Raw genomic sequence first — 12320 nt, forward strand, 5'->3', positions numbered from 1 at the left:
TATTATTAAAATAAGTGTTTTAATAAGTTCTGTTTTGAAATTGTGGACAAATTCTGATGCAATCATATCTTTTAGTGTATTAGTGTATTTACTGCATTATATAAATTATATTTTCACAAAGATGATGCCCAAGAAGACATTTTACTTCATTATGTTAAACTAAATGTTGAAAATTTTACAATAGGATGAAAACCAAAAATCTTGAATTGCAAAAAAACTGTAGCTTACAGAGAAAAACTAATGTCAGATTTGAGTTCAGCACACTTGAATTAGGTAAGAACAAGTGTTTTGTGGATGCAACAAAAATTTTGTTCCCCGTGTTATTATAAATAGTAAGGAGAAACCTTACCTACTGTGAGGAAAGCAGAACTTTATGATTGGATGTTACCATGCTGACCAAAGTGAAATGCAAAGAAGCTGCAGATATTCCTGACTTGGGAACAGAAGACATGTGAGTATAAAAACTTCAAGGGCCATAAGATTGGTTTGTCTGTTATTGCAGCTAATGGGAATTAAAAGAAAGCAAACCTTTTAATCAGTGGCCTCTCATTGGCTTATGATTTATTTTTATGCCAATCACAAGAATTGTAAAGTCCACAAGGGTAGGGACTTTGTTTTATTCCCAGTTGTATCCTCGGTGCCTAGAAGAGTCTTTGGCATTCTCAATAGTCATTTCCTCCATAAACCAAAAGAAAGTACAGACTCATTCAGAGAGGAGTGACACACCCAGTTATGGTAGAGCCTGAACCTATTAAGTATTGTTAAAATCCTATTTACAGGTGAGGGAACAGAATCCTGGGAAGATCAAATGACTTACTTAAGGTCACACAGGTAGTGAAAGCTGAGAATGGGTTCCAAGATTTTCTGTTCCCCCAGCAGGACAAAAAATCAGATAAAGAAGATCTTTATTTTAGACAGACTTTCAAACCAGTGCCTTTTTTTTTTTTTTCAACTAAATCTGTCTCTTACTGTGTTCATTTGGGAAAAATCATAAAAAGGGCTGCTCTTTTTATGACCATACTCTAGTGATTTGGAGGCATTCTTTCCTTCTGTGCTCACAACAACCTTAGGAGTAGGGGCTATAATGTCTTCTTCTTTCCAAGTGACAAACCTGAGACACAGATGCACAAGGTGTCTTGGGCCAGCGGCACAGAGCAGGTGATAGAAGGAATTACAGATGAGGGACTTTCTAACGAGTTCCCTCTAACTACAGACACCACGTTCCTTGACCTCTCCCCCAGAAGCTGCTGCTGACACTCATCAGTGCTGCCTGTGTGGGCATTGGAGCTCAGCAGCTAAATTTTTATTTTCTCTTCCTCCTTGGTTTCCTCTTTTATTTATTTACTTATTTCCTTTTTCTTTTTTTTTTTTTTTTTCCTCTATTTTTCTGAAGCTGGAAACGGGGAGACACAGTCAGACAGACTCCTGCATGCGCCCAACGGGGATCCACCCGGCACGCCCACCAGGGGGCGATGCTCTGCCCCTCCGGGGCGTCACTCTGCCACGACCAGAGCCACTCTAGTGCCTGGGGCAGAGGCTGAGGAGCCATCCCCAGTGCCCGGGCCATCCCTGCTCCAGTGGAGCCTCGGCTGCAGGAGGGGAAGAGAGAGACAGAGAGGAAGGAGAGGGGGAGGGGTGGAGAAGCAGATGGGCGCCTCTCCTGTGTGCCCCGGCCAGGAATCGAACCCGGGACCCCCACATGCCAGGCCAACGCTCTACCACCGAGCCAACCGGCCAGGGCCTACTTATTTCCTTTTTATTGAATCTATTGGGATGACACTGGTTTAACAGACTTATACAGGTTTCAGGTACACAATCTGTAACACATCATCTGTACACCATATTGTGTGTTCAACCCCCAGCCCCCAAGTCAAGACTCTGTCCATCACCATTTATCTCCCAATACTCTCCTCTAAACCCCACTCCCGGCCCCAGCCATCACCACACACTCTCAGTTTCCTCTTTTAGACTGTTGGTCTCTAGGCTACTCTGTGCCACAGACTATACACAGCTAAATACGTTTGTATAGTTTATTACCATCATCAACAGCTATTTGTGTCGAGAGCTGACTCAGTGTCAGGAGCACTGTATTCTGTGCTTTACTTAATTTGAGCTGTTTTGTCCTCTCAAAACAGGTGCCATTCCCAACAGCTTCTCTGCTGCCTTTGTTAGAATGAACTAATAATGGATATTCCTTTACAAGGATCCTTGGTGAAAGCGTTGCCCCAGTCAAGCTGTGGATTTGAAGGGTAGGAAGAGGAAAGAAACCACAGAAGGGAAGCAGAACCAGTATTTCTTAATATTTTTGGCATCATTGCCTCTGTTGGATATTTTTTTTAATATTTATTTTATTTAAAAAAATTTTGTTTACAGAGACAGAGAGAGCATCAGAGAGAGGGGCAGATAGGGACAGACAGACAGAAACGGAGAGAAATGAGAAGCATCAATTATTAGTTTTTTGTTGTGACACCTTAGTTGTTCATTGATTGCTTTCTCATATGTGCCTTGACCGCGGGCCTTCAGCAGACTGAGTAATTCCTTGCTCGAGCCGGTGACCTTGGGTCTAAGCTGGTGAGCTTTGTTCAAACCAGATGAACCTGTGCTCAAGCTGGCAACTTCAAGGTCTCGAATCTGGGTCCTCCACATCCCAGTCCGATACTCTATCCACTATGCCACCGCCTGGTCAGGCCTGTGGGAGAATTTGATGAAAACTTTGAATTTATTCCCAGAAAAATATCCATTGGGAAATGGAAACTTTGCCACACTTTATGCATATATCTATTTCATTCACAGGCTCCTGAGGCCTGGGCTAAGAACCAGAGCTTGGAATGCTTCTACAGCCTGTTAGAATAGTTTCCCAACTACTTCAGACTTCTAACCTAGGTGTGAGGTTGATTTCCTATGAGCTCTGCCCATGTGCTCTTCCATAGCTGCAGTTTAAAATTCTGTCTGGAAAAAGCTGACATTGCAGAGTAACTCATTTAAGAGTTAGCATGAAAAAACAAACAAACAAAAAAACAAAACAAGGATTCTTTAAGAATTTCATAACCATCCTTTAAGGTTGCTTTTAGAAGAATGTCTCAAAAAGTGTTAAAGTAAAAGGAAGAGAAAAATCGAGGCGATTACTGAGATAATTCAAGACAAAATTTACTTTGAATTTGTAATTTTAGGGAAATATTAAAAGTATTCCAGCCCTGGCCTGGTAGCTTGCTGGTTAGAGCATTGTCCTGATATGGCAAGGTTCCAGATTTCATCCCTGGTCAGGGCACATGCAAGAATCAACCAGTGAATGCACAAATAAGTGGGACAATAAACTGATGTGTGTGTCTCTCTCTCTGTCTCTCTTCCCCTCTTCTCTCTATCTCTTCCCCTTTCTACCTCTCTCTGTCCTCCCCCTCTCCCTGAAATCAATCAACCAATCAATTTAAAAATATTCCAGGAATGGAAGGGGCTTATATAAACTGGCCCAGCCACGCCTCCCAGTCACTTTTCTCTCCCCGATCTACCCGACTCGCTCCAGCCCCGTTAACAATCCTCCTTTTCCTTGGGTGCCCTTTCACTTCTAGGCCCTTGCCTCTCTAGGGACACTCTTCCCCGGATGGAACAAAAAAAGGCATTAGCAAATAGTTTACACAAATAGGCATACTTAAACTTTGCAAACAGTCAGCTTTTGGAGGCCTGGGGAGGACATACATTTTTAAAAGATGTTTTATAAAAAATAAATAAAAAAATAAAGAAGTTGCCACCAAATCAGAAAACACGGGTCCCCAGAGCTTGTCACATTGGAAGATCTCTTGAACAAGGCTCCTTGGCACTTCCATCCTCTTGATGAAATTTTACTTTATTGAGGTCAGGTTGCTACCACCACTGCCACCAACATAGCACCCACCACTTCCTCTTCATACCTTGAGAGGAAACAGTACAGAATTCTGGGCATTAAAAAAAATACAGCCCCCCCCAAATAACAAATACTTAGCAAAACAATGCTAAAAGCTAAAATATGTGATATTCTCTCTTTAAATTTTTTCAGGCCTTGGCTGGTTGGTTCAGTGGTAGAGTGTTGGCCTGGCATGTGGATGTCCCAGGTTTGATTCCCAGTCAGGGTACACAGGAGAAGCAACCATCTGCTTCTCCATACCTCCCTTTCCCCTTCTCTCTTTCTCTCTCTCTTCCTCCTCTCCTCTTGCGGCCATGGCCCGACTGGAGCAAGTTGGTCCCAGGCACTGAGGATGGCTCCAAGGTCTCCACCTCAGGGGCTAAGAGCTCAGTTTCTTAGCAATGGAGCAAGCCCAGATGGGCAGAGCATCACACCATAGTGGGCTTGCTGGGTGGATCCAGGTCAGGGTGCATGTGGGAGTCTATCTCTGCCTCCCCTCCTCTCACCGAATAAAAAATTTTTTTTTCTTCAGAAATAATTATCCTGTTGAATTAATCAGTGGAAACTCATCCCATAACTGCTGTCTTAAAAAAGAAAAGGGAAGGAAACACAGTGAGCTAAGAGCAGCAGTTTTCATGATTTTAAATCCAGTGGTTTTGTAGTTGGTCAATAAAAGTCTTTGGTTGAACTTGTCTCAAAAAATATATAGAGAGAGATATGGCTATCTACATACATACAAATATATATAGTATTCTGAAACCAATAGGGGCCTGTTCATTACCTATTAGAGACTATAACACTTATAAAGAACTAAAGGACTAAATGAGTTAAAACATCTAAAGCATTAAAACACTGCCTGGAATGTAGAAATCGCTTGATATATAAGTGCTGTTGATATTACTATTGTGTAAAAGACAATTTTGCATACTGGAGGAAAGATACTGGTGCCTCCCTGGAGCAGCCACTCCTTCCAACAACTTTCCCAACTTTGCAAGGGGTCCTGTTGGGACACAATTCTCTGGGTCTCTCTCGCATTTCTGCACATCTGAGCAGAGGCATTGAGGGCATTTGGTTCTAGACTATCATTTCAAAGATATTTTGTAGCAAACACCCTTGGAAGACAGAGGGTGTCTCCCCTCACAGCGGAAGGGCAGATTTGTTTTTGCTGCCTCACATAATAAAGATACCATCTTCCTCTGAGGCCAAGCTTGGTCAGGTGTGCACAGAGCCTGTTGTAAAAGATCGGGGTTTCCTATGCTCAGGGTCCTTTGGTTTTGACACAGAGCCCTCGTGTGCACAGTATTGCTTGTGCCCACGGACTTCAGGGGGTGTGGAGAAATGTTAATCCGAAGCATAAGCTTTTGTGATGCTGTAATAAAAGTCCTTTGTCCATAGCAACCCTGACTAATATTCTCAGGAGGATATTAGGGTATTGGGGTATCCTTACAAGGTCGGCCTTTGATTGTCGTATAAAAACTTGGGTTTGGGTTCCCGTAATCCCCAGAGTGGATAAGAACAGCTCAGTGTGCCTAAACTGTTTGTACAAACGATGTGACTTGTGCCAAATACCTACTTTCCTTCTGAGAGTCTTGAATTTTGGTGCCTGCCCCTCAGAGGCTGCCCACAGGGTCAGCTCCCCCCAAAAACCCTGGGTACTGAGGCTGTCATGAGTTTCCTGGCTGGCAACATTTCCTGTGTGTTGTCACAACTCGTTATTGGCGGAAGGAAAGGGTGTCCTGTGCAGCCACTGGGAGAGGGCTCTTGGCCACTTGAGCCTGGTCTCCTCTGCACTCACCCCACTGCCTTTTCCCTTCCTGTATCCTTTCACTGTGATAGATCATGGCCGTGAGTCTGACTGTACACTGAGCACTGTGAATCCTTCTCGTGGATCTGGGGGTGGTCTTGGGGATCCCCACATAATCTCTGACCCCAGAATCTCACGTCTTCTGTCTGCATCCATGAAACAGGGGCAGGCTAACGTTAATTTGAAGGAAGGGAAAATCTCAGACATTTTTCACAGCTGTTGCCAGAGACATCTCTTTTCCTTTCTCCGGATGTGTGTGTGTGTGTGTGTGTGTGTGTGTGTGTGTGTGTGTAGGGAGGGGGTGAATTCCTGGTCCAGGTCCAATTGGGCATTTCATGCCCTGCTCACCATGAAGCTTTGAGGGGTAAGTACCCAATCTAAGACAGTCCAAGCAGAATCAAGTCTCTCTTCTTTTCTGGCCACAAACCAAGAAGGGTACAACCTGGAGCTGCCACCTTGCAATCATGAGCTTTAACTTAGAGCAGTGGTGGTCAACCTGGTCCCTACCGCCCACTAGTAGGCATTTCAGCTTTCATGGTGGGCGGTAGTGGAGCAACCAAAGTATAAATAAAAAGATAGATTTAACTATAGTAAGTTGTTTTATAAAGATTTATTCTGCCAAACTGAGCGAAAATCTGACATAAAGTACTTGGTAAGTAATTATTATTATATGCTTTAACTTGCTGTAACTCTGTTTTATAAATTTTATAAAGTAAAGTTACTTCCCTACTTTATAGATCACTATTACTGTGGAACCGGTAATGTTAGAAAATTTTACTACTAACAGAGATACAAAGGTGGGTGGTAGGTATAAAAAGGTTGACTACCCCGACTTGGAGTAAGTGGGACTAAGAAACTGGGCCTCGTGGTTTTGGAGCACCCAAAACCAGCTGGTCCTGAAGCCAGTCAGCTCCTGGATGATTTTAGCATACTGGAGTCTGTAAATTTCCTTTACTGCTTAACAAGGATTGGATACGGTTTTTGATTACTTGTGACAGGAATCCTGACTAATGCGGGTCAAAGCTGTTCAGAGAAGGTGGTGTAGAGAACCAGGCCTCACTGAGGAGGCTCCTTCCAGAACTCTGAGACCAACAGTGAAAATAACCAGTTTCCCAGCAGCCAAATATCTAAAAGCACCTACTAAGTGCAGAGCAGCAGATAGGAACTAAACCTGATTCCATTTCAGGTGATGTCCAGCCGAAAGATGCTTTTTCCAGGCAAAGGTGTTTTGTGGCCGAGATGCATCTAGGAACATGAACCTTCACCTGAAGTAAAGTAGAGATGATGTAACCATAGCAACATGAGCTAAAGACCCAGCTGCTAGAAGAAGAGGAGGTGGTTTGACATGAGGGAGCTCCGAGCCACTTAGATCTGTGCCTGGAGAGGGGTACCCTGCCCTCACCACACTTCCTGCCTGGACCATGATGAGTGATGGCTTTGCTTTTGCCTGCTAGCCTTGCGCATGAGCCCTTGGCCTCTACTGCACCCCTCTGCACACTTTTGGAGAGAAGCACTTGAATAACAAAGGTAAACACTGGAGGCTTTCCTTTGGTACTGGAACCGAGGTAGCACAGCTCAAAGACTTTTCTGAGGAAAGCATTGCTGAAAAGGATGTTTCATGATTATATTTACATAATATTGTAAATGGTAATATCATAATGGTTAGGGTGTCAGCTTTTGCTGATTGAGCATCCTGAATTTACCAACAGAGAATCTATAATGTACACAATAAATTAATAGAGAACCCAACAGAACATGCTATGTTGCAAGTATGTATAATATGCATCTTTCACTCGGTGAAGACAAAATAGCAAATATAAATATATATTTGGTGTAAGACACAGATACATAATTTGTACCAATTTCACAGAATTCATTCAATCTAAAATAACATACTTATTACCTTATTTAACAGATGCACAGACATTACTCATTTGAAAATAAATCTCCCTACTTTATTTTCTCCCCAGCACCTGAAACATTGTAGATGCATTTCTCTGTCACTTTATAGTCTGTCTCCCCACTGGATTGTAAGCTCCCTGAGGGCAAGGTTTCTGTCTAATTTACATGGGTAGCACCTAGAAATTGACATAGAGTCAGTGCCCAATAAATAAGTAAGTATTGAATGAATGAACTAAAAACAGGCACACATTTAACCAATATTAAAATTGGTTTCTACAGTGTCACTTCATACACTGACCTGACATGATAAATAATTAGCAAGGTCCTTACTCAACACCTGTCTTTCTCCATGTCCTGGGGGTGCCTAGGCACTTGATAATACAGGTTTGGGGCACATGGCTACCTCCGATGGCATGTGTATCTCCAGGCTGGCTTTTCCCCACCAGCCAGAGTCACACAGAAGGGAGGGAGGGAGGCTCATTCCAGCGTCCCTCTGAAGTGCCGTGTGTGTTCTTCCAGCTTCTCGGCCTCGGCCTGGAGATGCTGCAGGGCTTCGGGGCTTGGGTACTTGAGCACAGCGTGCTTTGTGGCCAGAGCCAGGTTCTTGAGCAGGCTGCAGAGGTGACTGCTGCCACAGAGGATCTCGTTGCGTACGTCCCTGTCCTGGGTCTCCTTGCACAGCGTGTCCACCAGCTTCTGCCCTATCATGATGACCAGCTTGCTGTGCGCGATGAAGATCTCCGGGGGCTGGCTGTGGCTGAGGCTGCCGTGAAAGACGCTGATGGCTTTGAAGAGCGCCCCGAAATAGAGTCGGCAGTGCTCCGAGAGGCGGACCTTCTTCTCGGGACCCTGGTGACCCACAGGTCCGGGCACAGGGGAGCTCAGAGTCTAGAGAAGGGAAAGAAAACAGGAAATGGATGGATTCCATCAATAGGCTGTGCATGGCTCTTTTTTTTTCCCATTTTTGCTCATTTTGGTAGACTTTTCATAAGAAAAAGTGCAATTTTGTTTGGAAATCCCCACCCTGCAACATTCGCCTAACAAATTAACATTAATGTTTCAAAGCTCTGCTATATAAAAACTATAATATATATATAACCTTATATATTGCATTATATATAATCTTACACATTTTACACAAAGATATAAAATCTTATTCAACTCTTTCAACAAACCATTAGAAGCCTGTTCTAAGAAACACATTGACAATGACATTTATAGCTTTCAAAAACAAAAGAAAACTTGATGGTGAGATGAAAACATTTCCTTAAAGAACTGATTTTAAAGAATTTAAAAAATCCTTTCCTTCACCAGCATCAGAGAGAAACCTGAACCTCAGAAACTTTCAGAAGAAATCGAAACTGACCTCCCTGCCTTAATATTAAAATATTTCTCTTGCTTGCTAATAAGGTTTCATCTAGGATTTTACTTTTATGAATTTTACTTCCTGGAATATGGACCCAGTGTCTGCCCCCAAATCTACCCACTATGGAAAGATTCTCAGCATCGAACTTAGTGGAAACCACTTTGGGCAACAATCGAAAGCCCCACTGTTAGGTTAGAGATGAGGAGACTGAAGCTTCGTGAAGAAAAGATGCTTCCTACAGTCATTCAATGAACAAAATAAAGATCTGGAGGTCTACGCCAAGTCAGTGAAGTCTGAAACTCATTCTTTCCATTAAACTGCCACTTCCTCATTGACCTATGACCTCAAAACACACAACCCGGTAGCACTCAGACAGTGCTATGGTCTGACTGTGTCCTCCCAAAATTCATTTGTTGAAACTTTACCCTCCAATATGAAGCCACAATAAAAACAAACAAATAAGAAACAATATGAAGGCATGGGGAGATAGGGCCTTTAGGATGTAATGAGGTCATGTGGGTGTGGCCCCCATGGATGGGATTAGTGCCCTGTAGGAATCACAGTGAGCTTGCTCCCACTCTCTGCTCTCCGCCACATGAGGGCACAGTAAGAAGACAGTCTGCAACCGGGAAGACAGCCATCACCAGGACCTGACCATGTTGGGAGCCTGATTTCAAACTTTTGGCCTTCAGAACTGTGTTAAATAAATTTCTGCTGTTTATAAGCCATTCCATCTACAGGTCTTTGTTATAGCAGCAAAACGGACTAAGATAGGTGAAGTGAAGAAAAGCTCAGGGTGCTGATAGAGATGGATCTCTGGGGCAGTATGAGAAGGATGCAGCAGAGGCTGGAATGAGAAGCAACAATCTAGGCATTGGAATGTCAGCATCTTAGCTTGAAAGTGTTAACTGTAGGTAAAGAAAAAATGCGCCATGACCCTTATTCTGGGGGGTTGGAAATGTGTGGAGATATTTCTGGTTATCTGTCACATTGACTAGGGAGCACTGAAGCAGTCAGAGGGCAGGGACAGGGGTGCTGAGTGTGCATCCACACCGTGGAGAACTGTCTCCTAATGGTCAATGGTGTGCCCACCCCGCCGAAGTACTGTCAGCTTGATGCAGTGGCTTCCTAAGTGCGGTCCATGGACCAGCTATAGCAGCTTCACGGAGAACTTGTTAGAAAAGAAATTCTTAGTTCCACCCAGATCCACTGAATCAGAAACGAGGAGCATGGCCTCCAGGTTTTAAGAAGCCCTACGGGGAATTGTGGTACACTCTCAAGTTTGAGTGGCACTAGTCTAAGGCAGGGGTCCCCAAACTTTTTACACAGGGGGCCAGTTCACTGTCCCTCAGCCCGTTGGAGGGCCGGACTATAAAAAAAACTATGAACAAATCCCTATGCACACTGCACATATCTTATTTTAAAGTAAAAAAACAAAACGGGAACAAATACAATATTTAAAATAAAGAACAAGTAAATTTAAATCAACAAACTGACCAGTATTTCAATGGGAACTATGCTCCTCTCGCTGACCACCAATGAAAGAGGTGCCCCTTCCGGAAGTGCGGTGGGGGCCAGATAAACAGCCTTAGGGGGCCGCATGCGGCCCGCGGGCCGTAGTTTGGGGACCCCTGGTCTAAGGCATACTTCATATTGAATAAAATAGCATGACTTTCAGCAATCCAGCAGGCCCCAAAAGTGGTGTTTGAAGTTTGGGAAGCTGAGTATCAGAAGGCATGAGTTTCATCCTAGTTTGTTTCTGAGAAGGCAAACGGTCTTGTCTATTTGATTGACATCTTTGACTCTCCCTCCCCACCACCCCTCACCCCCACAGCCAGGGGCCTGAACTGGTTCACTGCTTCCCAGGCTTCAGTTATTAAGCAAAAACCTTCACAAGTTACAACCTTTCTGCCTTCCTTTTAATGTTGACTTGCTTCATCTTTGCCTTTAAACGCATCCACTTATATTAATTTAAAGGAAACTTTTAAAACTGGTAAATGGAAAACTATTGTTTGTTTGCTACCAAGAAAAAGTAATCCATAAAAATAAGCACAATAATTACATCTTTGCTTAAGAAAAAAAAAGTGTCAAAAAGTGTTGAAGATACACAAACCCTAAACCAAATTGCCTTTCAATTGTAATCAGAAGCCTTAAAAGAGAATGCCAAAGGGAATGCCAACTGGTGGTATTCACTGTGATGTCAGCACCACACATGGCAGGTTTGCAGAGCACCTGACATTATTTGACGAATGGTTAAAAGATCATGTTCCTGCCCTGGCTGGGTAGCTCAGTTGGTTAGAGCATCATCCTGATACACCAAGGTTGCAGGTTTAATCCCTGGTCAGGGCACATACAAGAATCAATCAATGAATGCATAAGTAGGTGGAACAACTAATCATGTTTCTCTCTCCCCCTTCCTCTCTCTCTCTCTCTCTCAAGTCAATCATCATCATCATCATCATCATCACATTCCTCATCCTGAGACTCACTGGACTTGTTCATTGCCAGGGTTCCTTCTACTGTAAAAAGGAAAAACCATTACAAAAAGACAAATCCCCTTCCACGGGGGTCATGGCTGTCACGTTGAATTATTGATAGCAGAAACCATCTCTGGGGATAAAGTCTCTGAGTCAGAAGTATAGGAGGGCGAGCATTGTCGCTTACCTGAGTTTCTAAGTTTTTGTGCTCATCCAACCTTTGTTCCAAGATGGGTTTTCCTTTCTCTTCCAGGTCAGGCGACTTCTGAAAAACACAGTCCCTTCGAATTACCCCTTGACTTGTTTTTACACAACTGGATGACTGTGTAATTCCATGTTAAAATCTGAGCATTTCTCTTTATGTTTTGGTTCTGAGTACTGATGCCTTTTTCTGCAAAGGACACTTTGGCCACCCAAGGGCTAAGTTGTGTCTACCAATATAGGCTAACATCATGACACACAGGTTATATACGTGTGTGGGTATGTGTATGCTTAATTGGGAAATGAAAAATAGTTCAGTCTCCAGCTCATCTAGAGTATGTTAAGCTCTTATACCACATAGCATTTAGCAGAATACCAAGATGCCAAGACTAAGCCCAAAGGTGCCACATTATCTCTGTGACACAGCCCCCAGGTGACCTGCTGTGCCTCCCGAGTCTTGCAATTCTTGAACTAAAGGTTCTCTTTTTAGTATCCGAACTCATGCAGCAAAGCTTTTCTAAAAGTAACTAGAGTGTGGAGGTGGCTCAGACCACACACAATTCGGAAGATTGTTGACACTTCCTCTTCTCCGTTTCTAAGAAACACACTGACAATGACTAAATGTGTAACTTTCAAAAGTGCAAGAAAACCTGATGGTGAGCTTAAGAAATCTGCTCAAAGAATGGGTTGCAA

At 43.3% G+C, this 12320-nt stretch overlaps 1 protein-coding gene across 1 annotated transcript in view; it reads right to left on the bottom strand.

Annotated features, from left to right (window-relative positions):
- Positions 1 to 7356: 7356 nt before the first annotated feature.
- The window catches only part of CASS4 (Cas scaffold protein family member 4), a 32690-nt gene continuing 27726 nt past the window's right edge, over positions 7357 to 12320 (bottom strand). Inside the window, exons 6-7 of the mRNA XM_066385834.1 lie at positions 11614 to 11691; positions 7357 to 8471 (exon numbers count right to left, since the gene is read on the bottom strand). Of these exons, the coding sequence (XP_066241931.1) occupies positions 8061 to 8471; positions 11614 to 11691 (489 nt within the window). The 3' untranslated portion in view covers positions 7357 to 8060. The remainder of the gene's footprint in view (positions 8472 to 11613; positions 11692 to 12320) is intronic.

The sequence above is a fragment of the Saccopteryx leptura genome, chromosome 5, assembly GCF_036850995.1.
Source record: "Saccopteryx leptura isolate mSacLep1 chromosome 5, mSacLep1_pri_phased_curated, whole genome shotgun sequence".
NCBI classification, from domain to species: Eukaryota; Metazoa; Chordata; class Mammalia; order Chiroptera; family Emballonuridae; genus Saccopteryx; species Saccopteryx leptura.